Source organism: Populus trichocarpa, chromosome 6 (genome assembly GCF_000002775.5).
Source record: "Populus trichocarpa isolate Nisqually-1 chromosome 6, P.trichocarpa_v4.1, whole genome shotgun sequence".
Classification (NCBI taxonomy): Eukaryota; Viridiplantae; Streptophyta; class Magnoliopsida; order Malpighiales; family Salicaceae; genus Populus; species Populus trichocarpa.
In genome coordinates, this window is record NC_037290.2 from 19180896 (window position 1) to 19202441 (window position 21546).

Here is a 21546-nt window from a genome sequence, read left to right on the forward strand (position 1 = left end):
GTTTGGGTCTCAAAGCCACAAGAAAATTTGGGAAAGATGGTTACTATTCTAGGTTATTGAGTGAGGCGGGGGTGGCTAGTTATTTAGGTTTAGGTTTTAGGTTTTTTTTTATTTTTATGGGGAGAGTGTGTGAGTATCCTTTTTTTTTATTTCCCTAAAATTTCTCCGTGTAAGTGAAAAAATAATTTGTTATTTTTAATTGCTTGGTGGCGAAGCAATCTAAAAAAATAAATTGAATCCTCAACTTCTTTTTTTTTTCAAATTTGATCCCTTGTAAATTTTGAATTTTTTTATTTTGAATTTATTTGAAAAAGAGTAACTCCAATGTCAACTTAAGAAGCATGTTTACAACTGAACGTATAGGAAAAAGATGCTGCAAGTGACGTAAAGACATCAAAACATATTTTTTGAGGTTTTGTTGTTTTTTTGCTATTTTTGGTTTTTTTAAAAAAATTTTATCAAAAATTGAATAGCAACACCAGGTATGATCCATACTTTATTTTTTATGCATTTAATTAATACTTAGGAGAGAATTAAAAACCCAAAAATAAAATAACACCTAATGAATTTAATTTACAATTTTTGTTTAGGGAAAACTTATAATATTGGAATGATGCCTAGTGGAATGAGAGCGGCAATCAAGAGATTCAATGAAGGGATTAAAGTTAGTCATTTTCTTCATGAGATGTGTAGAAAAGCAAAAGGAAGGTATCCAAATCTGGTTATCACTTTTGGCTATTGCAATGAAGGAGATCAATCTTTGGTCTATGAATATTTGCATAGATGGTGATTTAGCAACCTGGCTTCTCGGCAAGCTTTCTCGGTCATTCCATGCATCTTATTTATTTTTTTGGTTCAACTGATTATGGAGTATTTGATAGTGTTGTAATGATTATTTTTTAAAATGCATTTCGCTCAGAAATATATCGAAATAATTTTTTTAAAAATTTTTTAAATTATTTTTAACATCACCACACCAAAACAATCTGAAAACATTAAAAAATAATTTTAAGGAAAAAAAACATTTCAAATTACTAAAAACTATTTTTTTGAGGGTTATTACTTCTTAGCCAAAATATTTTTTCTTAAATTTCTCAATGCATATTAGTGAAAGTAGTCCGTAAACTCTCTTTTTTTATATGCAAAATACATCAAATGTTTGTCATTTTACTTCCATACACAAAAACACATGTTTCAATAGATACTAGATGCCATGCCCACGTGATGCCGCGGGCTTGTAGTATGCTTGTGCGTTTTCATGGGTTTATGGAAAAAATAAAAAAAATCATATGGAGAAAAACTGTTGATCCACAATGTTTTCAAGGAAAAAACTACAAAACTAAATTCTTAACCAGCTCAATATGAAAAAAAAATCGACAAAGACAATTCTAAAAAAAAAAACAAAAAAATCATAAAAAAACCATATGGAGAAACACTGTAGCAATTCACAATATTTTAAAGAAAAAAACTACAAAGCAAAATTCTCAACCAGCTCAATATGAAAAAAATAAAATCAACAAAGACCATTTTGGAAAAAAAAGGAGAAAAAATTCATAAAAAAAGGAAAAAAATCATATAGAAAAACATTGTAGCAATCCATAATGTTTTAAAGAAAAAACTACAGAACTAAATTCCCAACCAGTTCAATATTAAAAAAAAAATCGACAAAGATAACTTTGAAAAAAAACACGAAAACAAAAAAAAATAGAAGAAGACAATCTTGGAAAAAAAAGAAAAAAAACATGTAAAACCCAAAAAAAAAGAGAGAAAAGAAACGAAAAAAAATGTGGGGAAACATAAAAAAAAAGAACAAAAAAAAAGAAGAAGACAATTTTGGGGGAAAAAAAGAAGAAAAAAACATGTAAAACAAAAATAGAAAGAAAAACAAAACAAAAAAAATATAAAAAAAGCTACAGTACTTTCCCCACGCATTTTAGAGTATTAGTTAATTAGGCTTTTAGCCCATTTCTTGAAAGACAATTCCATGTACCATCTTTCAGTTGGTGATTAGTTATTGATTCTAGATAATAGAAAACAAAACCTATGAGGATTAAGATGGTATATTTTCTTCTATTTATTGTTTCAAAAGTATTTAAATTTATTTTAAAAGTGTTAAAAACTGGAGTTATTTTAAGTGTATATCGATCATTGTCTTTTAAATCAAACACGTTTTGTCCTATTTTTTCTTAATGTCCTAACACATTAATCAAACACAATTTTATCAACAATTCAATTACAATCATTAAAAAGAACAAAAAAAAAAGAAAACTTTATCCTATCAAATATTGGTTATGGTGGTGGTGGTAATAATGATGATAATAATAATAAACAACTAAAAGACATAATAAAAGCATTATGGATTCTCGTAGAGCACTATTATGTGAACACTTTCCTCTTTTTTATTGGTCTTTCATGGTTTTTTTTATTTAATTTGGATCACTAAACTATCGTTTTTAATTTTATCATTTTAAATCTATTAGAGTCTATAATTCAGGTTGCAAGTTCTGTGAGTTAAGTTGTAAAGCCCGAATTGATCCAATATATTGTTATCTCAATATTAGAAAAAAGAGAGAAGAATATGCCATCTTGAATTTCTTTTAAAGCCAAATCATGTTTTTACCCGCCATCAAGGTTATTTTTAAACTTGTCAGTCAACTTGATCATGTAGAGTCAACTTTCATATGGGTTAATTTTAAACTCGAGTTACGTATCAAGTTGAGAGGTTTCAGGGCTGACCTTCTGGGTCCAATTTAATAACAATACCAAATAGTTTCTATTCTTCCATCTTCTGTTTTTTTTTCTTTTTGATTGAATTCTTTTTCCTTTTTTTTAATCAATTTTATCCTTTAATATTTGATTTATTTTAATTATTCTTTATAATTTATTTCGCTTTGCTTTCTATAAAGTTATCGCAGTCTCAAATGAACGTCTTGATATTTAGTTGATGTTCAATTTTACGAGCGTCTACTTTTGTTATTATATCATTAAGTAAAAAATAGTTGTAAAAAGTAAAGTTGTTAAATTTAGTGGAGTCCACAATTGGGAACACGAGTTTGATGTGTTAAGCCTCGAACTTCGAGTCGATATAACATGTTTTTATCTTAATATTAAAAACAATATCATCATTTGAGTTGTTTGTAAGCCCGTCAAGTCAAAAACAACTTTTATGAGTTAATTTTAAATTAGGATTAAGTAAAGAGTTGGGCGAGGAGAATTCAAAATTAGCATAAATAATTAAATTTAATAACAATACTAAATAATCTTTAGTTTTTTTAATTTTCAAATTTTTTTGATCCAACCCGCATAATCATGTTCCATCAATTCATCGAATTAATTACCATCCAACTTTGTGAAAATGGTGCTGCTAATCTAGTGCTAATTATGCCGTCCAACATTTCTGCAAGCTGGTTAGATTTTAACTCATAAATGAAAAATGGAAGCTTGTAAAACTAGTGCGGGCTGGGAAACCAGTAAATAAACTAAATCACTAACAAAGCTAGAGCCTCGTATAAGATTTACATGCATGATGAGTTCAACAATTTCTTAGATGTCGGTTGTAAATGGCATCCACGTAAGACAAAACAACCCGCCATGCCATCCCCATCGAGCAGTTCGGTAATAATTAGTGAAAATGAAATTTAGGTAGGGGCAGGGCAGCAGCTGCCTGATTCAATTAAGCTTTTATATGGTAACGAACAAAACTAACAACGCCATCTACCAAATAAAAAATCCACAACCAAAAAACTCCCACTTTTATTCCCCTTAAAGCCAACTTTAATTAAGGAAAATTATATTTCTTTGTTACTACCAAACCAAACTCCTCTTTGTTACGTTCAATGTTTTTTTTCTTTTGTGGTACTTGTTGTAAGAAAGCTTGAGACTTGAAGGCGAGGCAGAGAGTAATTGAAAGATGTCACTGTTTCGCAAATTGTTTTATAGGAAACCCCCTGATGGCCTTCTTGAGGTCTCCGAGCGTGTTTTTGGTCAGTTTTTTATTTTATTTTGTTACTTTGTTTTTAAGAAAGATTGCATTTTTGTTTTGTTTTTTAGTTCATTTTCTATTCATGGAGAAAATTGGTTGATTGTGTTTGAATCATTGAGTTATGTTTTGAAGTGGATTTGATTCTAATTTTGTTCTTTTCTGTTAGGCTGCTAAGAAAATGGAATTTGGGTTTTGTGAATTTTGATCATCACTTTCTTAAGTTGTACTCTTTTTTAGGGCGCCTATTAGAAACTGATTAGCTTAATTACAATGCTAATTTAGAAAGTATTGATTTCTTTTGTATATTGTAGGGATTTTGATTTTGGACATTGTGAATTTTTGGGGCTTGATGCCTCGAGTCAAGAGGGTTATGATAAGGTTCCTGTAGGAAAGATAAAACTTTTGGTGGCATGTTGAAGTTATGACTTAATATAGCAACTGGGGTAAGCTTTGATTTGATGACTGACATTTGCACATTCTGTGTAAACGCAGTGTTTGATTGCTGCTTTAATACTGATGCTTGGCAAGAAGAAGATTATAAAGGTTACATAGGCGGAATTGTCAGTCAACTTAAAGAACATTTCCCTGATGCTTCATTCTTGGTGTTTAATTTCCGCGAGGGAGAGAAACAAACCCAGATTGCAGATGCTTTGTCCAAGAATGATATGACCTTAATGGAGTACCCTTGGCAATACGAGGGTTCCCCATTGCTCACGATGGAGATGATCCACCATTTTCTAAGATCAGGTGAAAGTTGGCTCTCCCTTGGACAGCAGAATATTCTGTTAATGCACTGTGAACGTGGTGGTTGGCCGGTTCTCGCTTTCATGCTGGCTGGACTGTTAATTTACAGGAAACAGTACAGTGGAGAGCAGAAGACCTTGGACATGATTCACAGGCAGGCCCCTCGTGAGCTGTTGCAGCTGCTCTCACCATTTAATCATGTACCTTCTCAACTGAGGTATCTACAGTATGTCACAAGGAGGAATGCGGCCTCAGAATGGCCTCCATTGGATAGAGCTCTGACCTTGGATTGTGTCATCCTAAGATCTCTTCCTAATTTTGATGGAGAGGGGGGTTGCTGTCCCCTATTTCGGGTATATGGGCAGGACCCTTTTCTTGTTTCTGATCAAACTTCCAAACTTCTTTACTCAACTCCAAAGAAAGGAAATATTCTCCGGGCTTATAAGCAGGTAACTTCATAATAATATGTTTTATGTGCTTGCGTTTTTTTGTACAATCTTCATTGTTCTTGCTGATCTTTACAAAGTTTTATTCTGTGTGTAAGTCGGACTGTTGAAACATCATGTGACAACATTTATATTGCAATAATTGCTTACTTTGCACTCTTAGATGGTGATGATGTCTTTGGATTGTGGAATTTTATAGTGCAAGAATAGTTTTTTCCATCAACTAAGAATCTCAAAGAAACAAGCTTGAACCAAAATGGCCTCATAATTGCTCAATTGAACAAGCAGTGTTCAGCTCTACTGCAACAAGGTAATTACCCCATATGAAAACTGTCAGAATGGACGGAGGAATCCAAAATATCACAAGACACTAGTATTACTGCTGGACACGATTCTTAGGAAACATTAATCCACTAAGATAAGACCTTTCTTTAGTAGATATTTAAAGCCAGGCATTCTTATTGTCCCATAGTTTACTGGTGAACAAATATTTTCTTGAATCTTTCTGGAGCTGTTTTTTAGAGGCTTATCCATAGAAAAATTTATGTCATGGATGCACTGATTCCTGGGATCTATGTTCAGTGACACCTAGCCAACTAGTGGAATGTATTTATCTACAGTCCCAAGATGATAGCAGACACCATGATTATCAGTCTGGTTATTTTAGGTGTAGGAACCTAATACTGTGTGACCATAATAATAATGACAAAATACGATTCATGCTAACCTAAACAATATGTTTTATTTGTTAGTCTCTATACTGTGAAACTGAAGACTGATCAGTTGGGGAGAACGGATGATCTTGAATTCATGATGTACTAGTTATCGAGCTCATTTTCCAGAGGCTTCATCTGTAGTGAGCTTGAGTCTGCTACATAGTTTTGGTTCTTGGGATGTTAAAGTTGCCTGAGAGTTTTTGGTTTTACTTGAATGCTTTTCTTATTCTTTATGTTGGAAGATTCACTTTTCTTCATTTGTTCTATCTGCTATTTATTTTGGCATTTGTTTTCCACAAAAAACAAAGTGGTCCTGCCTTTAAATATATTTATGATTTTTCTGAAACCCCTTCTAATTTATTGCAGATAGAATGTGAACTCGTTAAAATTGACATTAATTGCCATATACAAGGTGATGTTGTGCTTGAGTGTATCAGCTTAGATGATGACATGGAACTTGAAGAGATGATGTTTCGAGCCGTGTTTAACACAGCATTTATCAGGTCTAACATCTTGATGCTTAACCGTGATGAAATTGACATGTTATGGGATGCAAAAGATCGATTCCCAAAGAACTTCAGGGCAGAGGTTTAATTCTCAACCATATTTCATTTGGCATTTCTCGTTGAATTCTTTTCTTCTCCATCTTTTAACATGGACTCTATTCTTTGGGTGAAGATTCTTTTCTCTGAAATGGATGCTGCCGCATCCATAGTTGCAGAAAATTTATCTGGCTTTGAGGAGAAGGAAGGCCTTCCTGTGGAAGCATTTGCTAACGTTAAAGAGATATTTAGTTCTGTTGAATGGTCAGACCCCAACTCGGATTTTGCGCTTAATGTGCTCCAACAAATTAGTGCATCGAATATTGCTCAGGAAAACTCAAGTGCAGATTTGCAGCACAGAGTAGAGATTAGCACTCAAAAGCAGGAAACGATTCCTAGAAAGGAACTTGCCGGCCAATCTACAGTCACTAATGCCACAGTATCTACAGCTTCCTCAGAACAAGCTTTGACAGTTTCAGCTGGAATTGAACTCATGGAACCCAAAGGTGGTTCTATCTCACCATCAACACCTGCACAGCCTCCACCATTGGGACTTGCTGTGACTTCTAGTGTCATAAAAGTTCATCCTCATCCACCACCAACTCTTCATCTTTCAGCTTCAGAACCATCAGATCCTTCAACAGTCAAAGAGACTGAAACCATTTAGAAGGCAGAGGTAAGTCATTATCAGTCAGCCTCCAACCAACTGCTCTACCAACAACACCACCTCTACTTTTTAAGGAGGATAATTCCACTGTCAAAACTGAATGTCCAACCCCTCTTTCTCGTGCAATGCTACCTTTGAAGGAGATTTGCACCATTAGAGCTGTACCTCCTCCACCTCCTCCAACACCACCTTTGAAGGAGAATAGCACTGTTGAAGTTGGATCTCCTCCACCTCCAACACCTCCTGTGTCGGAGAATAGCATTGTTAGAGCTGGACCTCCTCCACCTCCTCTAATGCCACCTTTGAAGGAGAATAACACTGTTGGAGCTGGACCTCCTCCACCTCCTCCAACGCCACCTTTGAAGGAGAATAAAACCATTGGAGCTGGAACTCTTCCACCTCCACCACCTCTTCCGCCTTTGAAGGAGAATGGCACCATTGGAGCTGGAGCTTTTCCTCCACCTCCACCTCCACCTCCACATTTGAAGGAGAATCATGCTATTGGAGCTGGACCTCATCCACCTCCACCTCCTCCCCCTCCTCTTCATTTAGGACCAACTACCGGGCCAATAGTTTCATCTCGGATGCCACTAGCGCCGCCGCTACCTCCTACTATGTCAACCAATTCCTCCCGTGTTCCTTCTGCACCTCCTTCTGTTCCTTATGGTAAGGGAACTTTAAATACAAGCACCAATGGAGATAATAAATTGCCCGGGCCTCCATCTCCTGCACCACCCTTAGGTTCCCCCTCCATGCCCAAGGGACGTTTATCTCGTACTATAAGTTCACGGACCAGTCAAACAAAAAAGTTGAAGCCATTGCATTGGTTGAAGTTAACAAGAGCTGTACAAGGAAGCTTATGGGCTGAGGCACAAAAGTCTGGTGAAGCCTCCAAGTATGTGCTGCTTTCCAAACAATTTATGTTATACCATGCTCTCATATTCTTTAAGTATTACACCTTTCCTTTTGTGATCTCTTCACATAGGGCCCCAGAGATCGACATGTCAGAACTCGAGAATCTTTTTTCTGCAGCAGTTTCAAATACAGATCATGGCGGGAAATCAAGTGTGCGGGGCTCACGGGGACCTAAAGTTGAAAAAGTGCAACTGGTAATTTAATATGTTATCTTAAGTGATGCAATGCATGATCGCCACCTTTTTTCTCTCAGTTGAAAAGGTGTAGATCAATCCTTTTCTTTCAATCCACAGACTGCTGTTGTCATTTATTAATTTTTGACAGTCCTAAGATCAAAATTAATACTTCACCCATAACTGGTGTAATGCATGACTGCTACAATTTCTTTTTGTTGCCTCAAATTATCTACGTTTACCTTTTGCTTTTATCATCCAGACTTCTTGGCAATTTTGTTGTAAGAGTCTATTAGTCATTCTAGTGTTTGAAGCATCTTGGTTTAAAGGTTACATAAGCAACCTCCTGTTATGGGTCATAATACAAGATAAGTAATATTTTCTTTTGCTAACCGATAACATATTATTTTATGAAAAGTTTCAGCATTTCAGTTTTTGTATCATGGAAATGGAACTGAGGGGGTATATTGTATGTGTGTATCTAAGTATTTGTGTGTTCTCCTTTTTATTCTTTTCTTGCAGGTTGACCATAGACGAGCATACAATTGTGAAATCATGCTTTCAAAGGTGAAAGTGCCACCACATGAGTTAATGGTAAGCTGAATGTAAGAGTAAGGCTACTAGTATAGCACTTTTGACATGAATGAATCCAGAAGTCAACTTTATTATCTCTTTCTCTACCCATATATGCTCAGCAACACAAATGATCTGTTATATCTAGGATAATGTTTGTGAATTATGCCATTCTCTGAACGTGTGTTTGGCATGCTCCAAGACCATGAATGCATTTTAGGAGTTTTGGAAAAGCACTGCCATTGATGCTTTGGGGGAAACTACCCAGATTGGCTTTTGTGGACCAAGACCACAACACCAAACACATTGTAACTACTGTAGCTACAATTATTTACTCATGCAGCCATAAAAGAACCTTAAATAAAATATATAGAGAACTCAAATGCATGTTCTCCTAAGAAATCATGATTCTCCTGATGCCAATACTAGCATTTCTATAGCTTTCATTACTGTCATCCTGCTTAATATCTTCTCAATAGTTATGCCAGCGCATTTATTTGGAATCTCTTTTACAATTTTGAAAAAGAAATTCTATCCCTTGCAATGACAGTCAGATTGCATTATTGAGATCTAGGAATTGTAAATCACACAATAAGCATTATTGAAATTTCCATTCGTGTCATTGCCTGTCCTCTCCTTCTTCTTGTTCTTGCTCTTTCTATAAAATGTTTCTGTGTCTGCAATGGTTTTCTTTATTTTCTGCTAGTTATCGCTTTCAGTCACAACCATACAACATAATATTTCACTGTCCTCATTCCATTGCATGATACATTGACAGAGTTTAGTACTTGTCCTCGAGGATTCAGCATTAGACGTTGATCAGGTTGATAACCTCATAAAGTTCTGTCCAACAAAAGAGGAGATGGAACTTCTTAAGGTGAGTGTTTTTTTTTTTTAAAAAGTTTAGTATTATGCTCTATCATGTATCATTTAGGGCTATTGCTAGGTATAATGGTTTGCACTTGCAACCACGAGGGTGCATATTCAAATCTTGGGCCAGCCATCCATTAAAAAATGTTCACAAGTAGGATTGTCTTCACTCACTTCTTTCTATGACTCCATTTTGGCGGGTTCATAACTGGGAGAGCACTTTTTTTCGCTCTGTATTTTATAATCATAGTTTTCCACTCAATAATTTTGCTGACTGTCCCTTGGGCTCTAGTTGATTACAAACAGTCAGGGGCTTCAAGATGAAACTATCATGTGTTTTGGGCTATAATTGCCTTCTCATTTCTATGTCCAGGGATACACTGGAGAAAAGGAAAAGTTAGGAAAATGTGAACAGGTCAGTAGTAAAGTTGTTTTTGTCTTTACAATTGTCAGTTATTATCTCTCGTTGAAAGGTTGAACAAGAATTTCTCAGAACTACATCACACATGGATATTTATGATACTTCAAAATTGCTACTTCTTTCAGTTGAACTTTGGATGGACTCAATGTTTTTTTGTTGTGTATTGATGTCATGTCTTTTGTTGACAGTGTTTAGATTTGTGAGAGGGTAACCTGGGTATGTTTTAAATGTATATTTTTTCTTCATTACATCAAAACCAACATTCATAGGAGTTTAAGGTTGCATTGTTGATACAATTCCTATGATTCAAATCTATCTCCATGTTCTCAATTAGCATGGCTACATTATTTAGTTAAATATGCCTGGGTACCCACTGTTTTCCATGAGAAAGAGTTAACCAGAGAATGAGAGAATTTGTGTTTAATTGAAATAATTGTTTTTGGCATGTATTTATTTTTTAGTAAGTTTATGGATCTTTTTGGCAGTTCTTCTTAGAGTTGATGAAGGTGCCAAGAGTAGAATCTAAACTCAGAGTTTTCTCATTCAAGATGCAGTTTCATTCCCAGGTTTAAAAATGCATTCAAGTGCTCGCTACCTTATTGTGCTTGGTTTCATGTTTGATTTGAGCCTATCCTTTTCTGTTTGCAATATTAGGTTTCTGACCTAAGAAGAAGCCTGAATGTTGTGAACTCTGCAGCAGAAGAGGCAAGTTTTACTATAGTACTCTCTCTCTTTATTTATGTTATTTTTTGGGTACTATTTCACATGTTCTAAATGTTGGAACCACTCTTGTTGACGGTTCTTTATCAGATAAAGAATTCTGCCAAATTGAAGAGAATCATGCAGACTATTCTTTCCCTAGGAAATGCTTTGAATCAGGGAACTGCAAGGGGTAAGCAGAAACTTTTATTGGTCTACCATCTTGCTATGGAGTAGTTCTCATATACTTGGAGCTATAAAGATTTTCTGGTCCAATGATTGCATGTGGGCGCGTATGTTAATGGGAAATAGTAGACTTATTAAGGGTCCTGTGAGGGCTTCCCTCTGCATGTGGAAATTTTTAAAGTACATTTCATTTGCTAATTTTAGATGGTGAATTATGCAGTTGGTGTTTTTGGAACATGTGGAATAGTCTTTCTGCTGATGACAGATAGGAAAAGCACAGTAAAGAGGGAGAGAAAAGAGAGGTGATGAGAGATAAAAAAAAAAAAAACAAGGGATAGAGAAAATGAGAAAGCTTAATTTCAATAACATCCAAAGCAGCCTCAAAACATAACAGTAGGTGCTCAAAAAAAATATATAATAGATTTTTCTTTCTAGCATAAAAACAATGAGATCTGTAGTTGATGAATGGTGGGTTTTTGCACAAACTCTAGAAGATTTTGTTATTAGGTCATTAATAGGTTTCGAAATGGAGAAAGCTTGTAAATTTCTGGGAAACATGCACCGATTTTGGTTATTTGGTGTATTTGGACAGAAAGGAGTTCTTGATTTTGTTTCCTATAGGATCGTTTTAGCTGTGATATTAAATTGGATTTGAAAAACTCTATTTTTGCATTTGTTTTTATATAGAAGGATTCCTGATAAAAACTCTGTATTGTCATACTTCTGCATTTCTCCTTTATCGATAAATATTTCTTCGTTGATCAGAGAAAACCCTTTCATACTTATGGACTAATTCATTTCCATAAAATAGGAAGGTTTGCTAATTGGTATTCTTCTAACATTATTCTTGAAAGCTCGTTACTTCACTTCATCCCACGCTTCTACTAGCACCTTGAGGCAGTTATCTATTTCTTTAAAGTAGTTAATGAAGGCAAGTTTATTATTATTATTGTAATAATTAGTCATTTCTTCTAACCTTTGCTTATTAATCGGTTATTTACTTGATGAAATGCAAAAAATGCATGGGTGACCAACAATGGACCACTCCTTTGTACTAAGATTATCTAAGCCCTATTCAATGAGCACTCCTTTGTACTCAGCCATTAAGATAAATCATGCTTATCAATGAGGTTTTGGATTACTTTTGCGGAGTTCATGGATTATGATGATTAGAAATAAGACATTTTGGTGCTTTTCATTTACTCACAAGAATAGGATTCCTTATTTGAAGATGCTAGAGTCTTATTGGCGTAGAATAATTATCCCAAGAGTTTATGGACAAGATTAACAAGGTCAAGCCTGAAAAGAAGTTCGCAACAAAACCTAGAAGCATCTTATATAAAGCCTGAAGTTATTGTTTTACTATTTTAATTGTTTTCCTATTTGATTTTGGATTTTAATTATTTGTTTTCTACTTAGCTTAGGACTTTTAATTTAATTAGTATTTTACTATTTAAATATCCTAATGCTAGATAGATTCTATTAATTAGCTAGATTGTCATTCAAAAATGATAACAACTTTAAAGGCGCGAATGCAAACTGGGTTTGGCGACATCAATACCAGATTTGATGATCTTACCTTCAGGCTTGAGATGATAGGGTTGCGCGGAAACATGAACTGGGGAAGAAGAGAGGCAAGTGGCGGGGATGAAGCCCGCAACTAACCTTTCTTTGAACTAGTTCATGCAAATCCCCTTGGTCAGTATGACTATAGGTATTCATATGATGGTCTATTTTGACTGATGGGAGGCATATACATGAATCACAAAGAAAGGAACGTGCTTGGAGACTTAACTTGGGGCTGACCTTACTTTAGACCTATTTCTAAAATTCTACCTAGACAACCACTTGTCTACGTGAAGGGTGTTGGTGAAGATAAAATTTATTATCATAAGTTGAGTACTTTTGTTTAGTCTCATTAAGCTTCTCATTAAAATAGGCTGATGGGTGACATTCTTGATTAAGTACACCCCTGTTTGGGAGTGTGGTTGCGGTTGCTTTTCACTTAGAAATATATTAAAATAATATATTTTTTATTTTTTAAAAATCATTTTTGATATCAGCGCATCAAAATAATCTAAAAACATCAAAAAAATATTAATTTGAATCCAAGAAAAAAATAAAAAAATTTCAAATTTTTGTAAAAGCGCTTTTGAAACGAAAAAACAAATAGATTCTAATTTACGACGCATCACACTCTACTTCAAACACATTAATAAAGTCAGGAAGCTGCATAACTAGGGCCTTTGTCATCCTCCTTTTAATCTTTTTAAATGCCTTGTTAGCTATGTTGTTTCAAACAATTTGTGATAAGAGATATAATAGTGCTAAATCCTTTGATAAATTGACGATAAAAGATAGCAAACCCATTAAAACTACAAACCTTATGAATGTTCACGAGCTTAGGCCAATCTATAATTGCTTGGATTTTTTAGGATCAACTGAGATTTTCTCATACAATACTATGAATCCTAAGAAAATCACTTTGTTAATGAAAAAGGAACAATTTTTGACATTAGCAAACAAACTTTCCTTTCTTATGACGGTGCAGACTTGAATGAGGTGATCCAAATGCCCCTCTTTGATTTTGCTATAAATGGGGACATCATCAAAATGTACCACCAAAGACTTTTTCATGAAAGGTTTAAGCACCTGTGTCATCTCTCTCATAAAAGTACGGGGTGCATTAGAAATGTCAAAAGACATGGCTAATCACTCATACAAATTATCTTTGGTTTTAAATGCAGTTTTTCATTCATTCTCGGGACAGATTCTAATATGATGATACTTGCTCTTTAAGTCAATCTTAGAGAAAATTTGAGCTGCTACAATCATATCTAACATGTCATTTAATCTAGGAATAGGGAAATGATATTTAACAGTAACTCTATTGATAGATCGATTATTTACACATATCCTTCAAGAACCATTTTTCTTAGATTTCAGGAGGGTAGGTACTACACAAGGACTTAACCTTTCTCTTATAAAGTCTTTTTGTAATAACTCATTATCTTGTCTTTTCAATTTAGCATGTTCACTAGAATTCATTTTATAGTGGGGCAAGTTTAGGAAAGTAGTACCAGGGACAATTTATGACGTGTTGAATGTCATGCATAGAAGGTATTGCATCAGAAAGCTCAAAGGAAAAGATATCTTGAAATTCTTTCAACACTACACTTAACTCTTTAGGTGGCTCATCTGAAGAGTTTTCTATAACCTCCTTGGCAACTAGGACAAACACAACATACTCCTCGTGAACTTCTTTTTCAAACTCCCTAGAACTTATTATGTTAAGTTCATTTTCTCACATTTTCTTGCTTCTTGCTATTGTTGTTAGGCCTTAATGGTAATCTAATAAGTTTAATCTTTTTATCTTGAAAAGTGAATGAACAAGAATTTGACTGATTAAAGATGGTAACATTTAAATTATATAACCAAGTCCTGTTTAAAATGACATGTCCTATATCAATGGGAAACACTTCACACCAACTTTCATCTAGGGAAAAAACATCTATCTTTGATTGCTATTGAGGTGTTGTTAACCCATGATACATTGTATGATTTAGGGTGAGGAATAAACTTTAAGCCTATGCGGATCACGTTACCAAACTCTTCAATATGATTAGATAATTTGCTTTCACCAAACTCTTCCATGTTTTTTCTCCTTGCTTTTCGAGAAGGTTAAACATAAGACAAATAATAATAATAACAATAATTATCTATTTGTTTATTTGCCCAATATAAAATCTCTTCATAATCATTTTTGTATAAACTCCAAAATCAATGATCGTCTAAAATCTTGCCAAGATGAAATTAAAGGTATACCGATACGAGTTTTAAAGTCTAGAAATTCAAACCATCATTCTCAAGCACTATAAGAAATTTTGTGTACAACAAGTCGTACTTTTTTATGATAAGGAACCTTGTTGAAATAAAAGTAAACTTCCAACTGTATCAACCACTTAATAAACCTTTTTCTTTAAAAATCTCTCATCATATAATGAAATCTCATCAAATTCAGGAATAGGTCTGGGGTTTGGCCTGTCTCGGGGTAAGTCTCCGGGAAAGCTCCTTTTCTTTTCACTATCCATGTTTCTGTTAACCATTAGCAAAGCTAGATCTGCTATGGTTTGCTCCAAACAATCTAGTGTATGCTTCTAAGCCCGCATAATGCCCTAGAGGGCCTCAACTCCTGCACTGCGGAGTGAGTTGTTGTCATCTTCGTCCATCAAAGAGGCTAAACTACTGTGATATCAATTGATGTGGTGTATATAGCGTGGTTAAAAATTAAGATTCTCAAGCTTTAAGATTATAGACCTTGGTTGTAGAGAGATTTAGAGAAAACTTTCTGGTGTTTTATTAAAAGTTTTAATAATAATTCTCATATCAAAATAAACTAGACATGTCTATTTATATTAGTTTTAAAATCTTTTATGGGAAATGATTCTTAATTAAAACTAAAATTCTTTATAAAAAAAAAGGATTATAATTAAAACTTATCTAATTAATAGAATTCTTTTAACATTAGGATTTCTAAATAGTAAAATACTTATTAAGTTAAAAGTCTTAAGCTAAATAGAAAAAAAATCTAAATACAATAAGGTAAATAAAGACAATTTGTCTTTTGTGGTGGTGGTGTTGGAGGATCTTCCTCTGTGCTGGTTGCACAGGGTGGAGAAGATGATCAGTTGCTTTGATGGAATGAATTGGAGTGAATCTTTGGACGACGACTGTGACAATAGGTCCTTGTTTGTTGATATGGCACAGATGGAGGATTTGTTGGTGTGGGTGATTATTGTTGTTGTGTTGGCCTAATCTGTATGGACTTGGTAGTGGGCTTGGGTCTGTTGAGGTGTGAGGAAGGTGAACACTAGCTTAGGGTTTTTGTAAAACTAAGAGTGTGTTTGGATAGTCTTTTTTTTTAAAAAAGATATGGATTGTAAAAGAAAGGCTAAAAGAAACAAATTTGAAGATTGATGATGATTTATGATCTAGAAAATGTGTTGAATTTTGAATATTTGCACAATCTTTTTAGTAGATCGATTAATTGTAAGAACAATTGAAAGCCTATATTTTGATATCAAAGTTGATGCGGGGGGAAATAAACTAAAAAAATAAAACCAAGGAAATAAAGAACTTTTAGAGAAAGGTGCTAGGATTAAAAGTTAAGAGTTAAAAGCAAGAGAAAAGCTAGAAAGAAAGAGAATTTAGAGAAGGAAAAGTTTGTCATTTTATCGAATCATAAAAAAACTGAATGTAATGTTTTAAAAATTACATATAAATAATAAGCCATAAAAAAAACAGCTATGGGGCTCAGCCCACTAAATAAGACTGTCCAATATAAATAAAGCCTAAATTATAACTAAAAAAAAAAAAATACAATGAAATATATCTGAATGAGCCCAGTCTCCCAATCAAAGAGTGACGGGCCGAGCCATCCTCTGTCATTTTCGTCCATATACTCATGTAATTAGTTGTGTAGGTTTGGTATCCCCACCACTTATTCTACATTTTTGTGTATTGATTTCCTCAACCTCATACCCTGTGATCACTTGAGAGTTCTTTTTATTTTTTTTACCTTTTTATAAATCTTGGGTTACTAAACCCTATTTATCCAGTTGTTTCGCATCTTGATGCTGGCTTTATGTGTACTCACATTTGATATCAGTTAAGAGGGTTTTGCTTTCATGGTATTGTGCACATCTTGTTGTAAACCTTTGCAGTTTCTTGTCCTGTGACCTGATATTCATTTTGCAACACTGTTTTCCCTTGCAGCTGGTAACTGCTTTTTATTCCTATAGTTGAATGGAAAATTCTTTCCCCTTTCTTTTAGGTTCAGCTATTGGTTTTAGATTGGATAGCCTTCTTAAACTAACTGATACGCGGGCAAGGAACAACAAGATGACTCTCATGCATTATCTTTGCAAGGTACAAATTGATACTTTAATGTTTTTCCTATGAAACTAACTTTTAATTTAATGATTTGAGAATTCTTTGGAGACCTGCTGTCATTCTTGTGTGCATGCTTCTTCATAGCATATGTTTTTGTACTAGTAAGTGTATTTCTTCAATCGATAAATTAGGGGAAATTCATTCAAGAGAATGGGAGCAAGATAGGTATTACACTTGGTTGCCACCTTATTCTATTTTCCTGGAAAGGCTTTTCAACTCAATTTCTTTCCTAGCTGGATAACCTGAAAATGAGTTACCCATATGCCCACCTGTTCTTTAAGTGCATTCTCTCATTTGTCTGTAACGAGTGGAAACCACAATTGAAGTTTTTACTTTATTTAGGAAAAGAAAGATGTATTTTACACTGGCTTTTGACCTAGAATTAACAGATGGATTGGCCTTGCCTACTTTAATGACACTGCCTGGTAAACATGTATAAAAGACAGTTTAACATAACAAGTCAGATCTAAAACATGAAATATTTGTATATTTGTTTTATATGATTGTATACAGTATACACATGTATGCTGTTCTTTTGTTATTAATTTGTTTGAACTTGCAGTAGACATGGCTTCTATTAGTTTATAAATGTTATGCTTACTGCCATACTGAGGATTGAACTTTCTATTGTTTATTTCACAGAGAATTTTATGCAAATCATATACATTCTGCTTGACATCTTGTAGGTACTTGCTGACAAGCTACCAGAACTTCTAGATTTTTCAAAAGATCTTGCTAGTTTGGAACCTGCAACAAAGGTACAACTGTTGGTTTTGTTGATCATTTCAAGGCATTCGGAAAAGCCACTATCTTGTGACTAAAATTTGGGTTTTCCATCTAGATACAATTGAAATTTTTGGCAGAGGAAATGCAAGCCATAAGCAAAGGACTGGAAAAAGTTGTACAGGAACTGTCTGCCTCAGAAAGTGATGGTCCTATATCAGACAATTTCTGCAAGGTACTGCAGATCAGCTGATGTTTTTCGTCATGCATATGTGAGAAAACAATTTTGTCCATTGTTACTTATTTATCAAATGCAATTCTTTGCTTCCTAAGTAGATTAATTTGTACTCAGTATTCAAGCTTAAATATTGTTTCTATGATCACATGTTTTTCTTAAAGCAAGCTTTAATACATTATCGATTCAGGTAAGGGCTTAGATTAACATATGGGTCTCGATGCAAGTAAATCTTTGCCTTAGATATAGTAATAGGACTCTGGGAAATATAGAAATGTTATGTATGAAGAAGAGGAACAGTAATAAAGAGTTTGGTAAATACATATATTTAGCACGCCCACACATATTGTTTACATGCTGCTTTGAATCCGCAATACCAATCACAATTTTCTGACCTTTGGAGGGAAAGATCCTCCTCTTTTGGCTAGTTGTTGGTGAGGAGGGATATATTTTTTAGTTATATTGGACATGCATGAGATTATATTCAAGATGAGCACATTGAGATGGGTTATTATATGACTGCCAGACATGATTTATCGTTACTAGATCAGGTAATGAATCTCCGGGCAAAGATTTATCCTTGTTGATAAGATAAGATGGTGATTTTGGATTGGACTCCAATTTCAGTAGCTAGTTGTAGAATAAATATGTTCTACTGTGATGTTAGAATGAACTCTAAATTAGAACTGATTCAAGTACTAGTAATGGGAAATTAATGAAACCTTGATGCATAAAGGACATGTATTCGGATTCTCTGAAGAGAGAATGTGGCTTGGTTTTGAGTGATTAAATGTCAGAATTTCTAAGCTTGGTTTTTCAAAGACTCCTTTCTACATGTGTTTGTTAGCACAGGCATGCCTCCACATGTTTGTTCGAGCATATTTATAAATTTTTCTAATGTAGCTTATCTTCCATTGTTCAGGTTTTAAAGGAGTTCCTTCGTTTTGCTGAAGCTGAAGTGAGATCCTTGGCTTCTTTGTACTCTGGAGTGGTAGGTTTTAAAACTTTGCTTGGAGACTCGTGCTAATTTAGTGTTTATTACTCTACATTTTTTTTTTATTATCTGGAGTTTGATGTTATTTCAGGGTAGAAATGTGGATGCATTGATTCTTTATTTTGGAGAAGATCCAGCACGCTGTCCCTTTGAACAAGGTATTTGTTATCTATAGCAGTTTGTTGTGCTATAGACCTTCTTATTGTTGATCAAACAACAGTGAAATCTTTGCCTAATATATCTTCATAATATGGCAGTGCTTGTTCTTTATCATATGAATCATTTTAAGCGCATTAGATTGTTGTTAGTTAATTCTATTTCATGATGCATCTCGTACCGCGCACACACTTGCAGGTTTCTAGATTGCAAAAGTCTGTCCTGTCTTATTGGGTTTTGGTACTTGAATGAACTGTTTGTTTTTGTGTTTTAAAAATATTTTTGAAAAATTTTAAATTTTTTTTGTTTTAAATTAATATTTTTTTAATTTTTTAATCATTTTGATACGTTGATGTTAAAAATAATTTTTAAAAAATAAAAAAAATATTATTTTAATATATTTTTAAATAAAATATATTTTACTTTCAAGGAACTCTTTTAACCCTGTTTGGAAAATTTGAGGAGTGAGGAATTTTAAGAGTGTTAACACTTTGAACTTTTAACCTAGTAGGGATAGGGGAAACTCTGGGGTTTGTGCATTGTGTTTCTTCGAACTCATCAATCAGTTTCCCTCTCTTTTTCTTACACCTAACTATTGGGTCCCATCAATGTACGCTATTTAGTAGTATTTTTTAATTTTAATTATACTGAATTTAAAGTTTATTGGACCCCACCATTACACATTTTTTATACACCTACCAAACATCCTTAACACTGCACCCGTCAACCACTTTTTCTACACCCTTAATACTTAACCTCTAATTTTAACCTTGAACGAAGCACAACCTAAATGGATGTCATATCTGGTGCTAAATTTACCAGTCCGGGAATCCAGCAAAGACCTCCTTGTCTGTGTTTCTAACCAATCCACCCGTCATGGGTGCAAAGTGATAGGAAGCTCAAATACTGACGCTTTATGTTATATAATCATAATTGTATTATGTCACATTGATTTATCTGAATGATACTTCCTAGGAAAGCCAGTCTCGTTACCTTTGTAGTTTGTATTGATCCTGATTGTTACCACCTTTGGATCTAGAGGTTTTATGCACTGTTTCATGTGCTGAAGATGTACAAAATCTTTGTTTTTGTGACAAAGCTTCATCTTGAAGTTCATCAGTTTTCTTCCAATTATCTACATGAATGGTCATTAGTGCCTAATTTGAGGAGCTGACAGTGCAGTCGTTTTCAGAGTCCATCTTATAACTCTTTAAAATACTTCTGCAGTTCTATCAACTCTGTTCAATTTTGTGCGACTGTTCCACAAAGCCAATGAGGAGAACTGCAAGCAGCTAGAAATAGAAATGAAGAAATCAACAGAAAATGACAACTCAAAACTGGGTGCTCATAAGGAGTCCAAAGGCTTCTCACAAACTCGAATCGAGAGTGGCATTGTCAAATGAGATACTGTTCAAAGATGAACTAATTTTTTCTTCTCTAGGGAGAACTCTGGCATAGTAGAGGCATCTGATACAGTTAATTGAGCTGACAGATAGGGATCTTGTTGATGTCAATATCATGTAAAGTGACAATGTGCTACAAACTCCGAGATCGAGTTGTCTTTTTAAAGGTGAGCTTCTACCCCATTCTCCCTACAATGCACCTTGCCTTTTTCACTCTTGCTGAAACAACTAATGCAAACAACTATTATTATCTTCGGTACAGATACAGAGGAGTCTGCAGAACCCTTTTCTTCTGGAAGGCAACTTGTAAAGTATCCATTAGCCAAATTTGTTGTAGATATTCAAGTAAGGAGCTTGGAGACTTTCTCCCCTTACAATTTTGGTCTTTACAGTCGGTTGAGGTTATAACTTATTTCCTGAATTTGTTTTTGTCAATATCCACCTGTATATGTACAGATATTCTGTTCGACTGTATATATTTCTGTCAGTAAGATGCTAAGCTTGGAACAGTCTTTTGCCAGGAACCTGACATCCTTTGCATTCGAAAATACTGGTGGCCGCACACTTGAATATATATAGTTCAAGTATATAACAATATCAATGGGATGGCTAATGATGTTGAAGAATTTGCGAGTAAATAAACTATGATACCTGTAAACCAATGATGGTGACAAACATTTGACTACACTAGTTTTCTTCTCCATTGTTAACCTGTTAGGTCTTATTGTATTAGAGAATATTTGACAGTGGATGTCCCAATTTCTTTTTTATTTTAACAGTGGCATATGACAAGATAGAATTTAATTCTGAGCTCTGTTCTTGGTTTCTAAGTTTACGTGTTATTGGATAGCACCTATTAACTTGGCTCTTGGCTCTTACAAGAGACTAAACCTTACCCCTTATCTACAGCATGTATTCAACCACTTTTGATAACTTGTCATTCCTAAACAAAATCTTTATGATTTCATTAAATTGCCATCCTTGCTTGCACAATGATCCCTTTGCTGGTGACTTACGTAATGATCTTACCAAAAGAATCATAATTGTATTGATACGTGTTTTCCACGATAAAGAGAGAAGTCATTGAAGCCTGAAGGTTTCAGGTCATTGGCTTCTTGGAGAGGTGGTAAACCACTCATGAGGCGTTCA

General features: G+C 34.3%; 1 protein-coding gene across 1 annotated transcript; it reads left to right on the top strand.

The window, feature by feature from the left end:
* The first annotated feature begins 3568 nt into the window (after positions 1-3568).
* On the top strand, positions 3569-21227 carry LOC7485240 (formin-like protein 18). Its single transcript, XM_024604002.2, is given in 19 exon segments — positions 3569-3983; positions 4475-5175; positions 6255-6476; positions 6567-7091; positions 7094-7992; positions 8083-8206; positions 8708-8779; positions 9537-9635; positions 10002-10043; positions 10535-10615; positions 10704-10754; positions 10860-10941; positions 16768-16862; positions 17573-17644; positions 17728-17844; positions 18767-18835; positions 18930-18996; positions 20222-20564; positions 20660-21227. Coding segments are annotated over 18 exon segments (3567 nt in total). The 5' UTR covers positions 3569-3910; the 3' UTR covers positions 20398-20564; positions 20660-21227.
* The last annotated feature ends 319 nt before the right edge of the window (positions 21228-21546 follow it).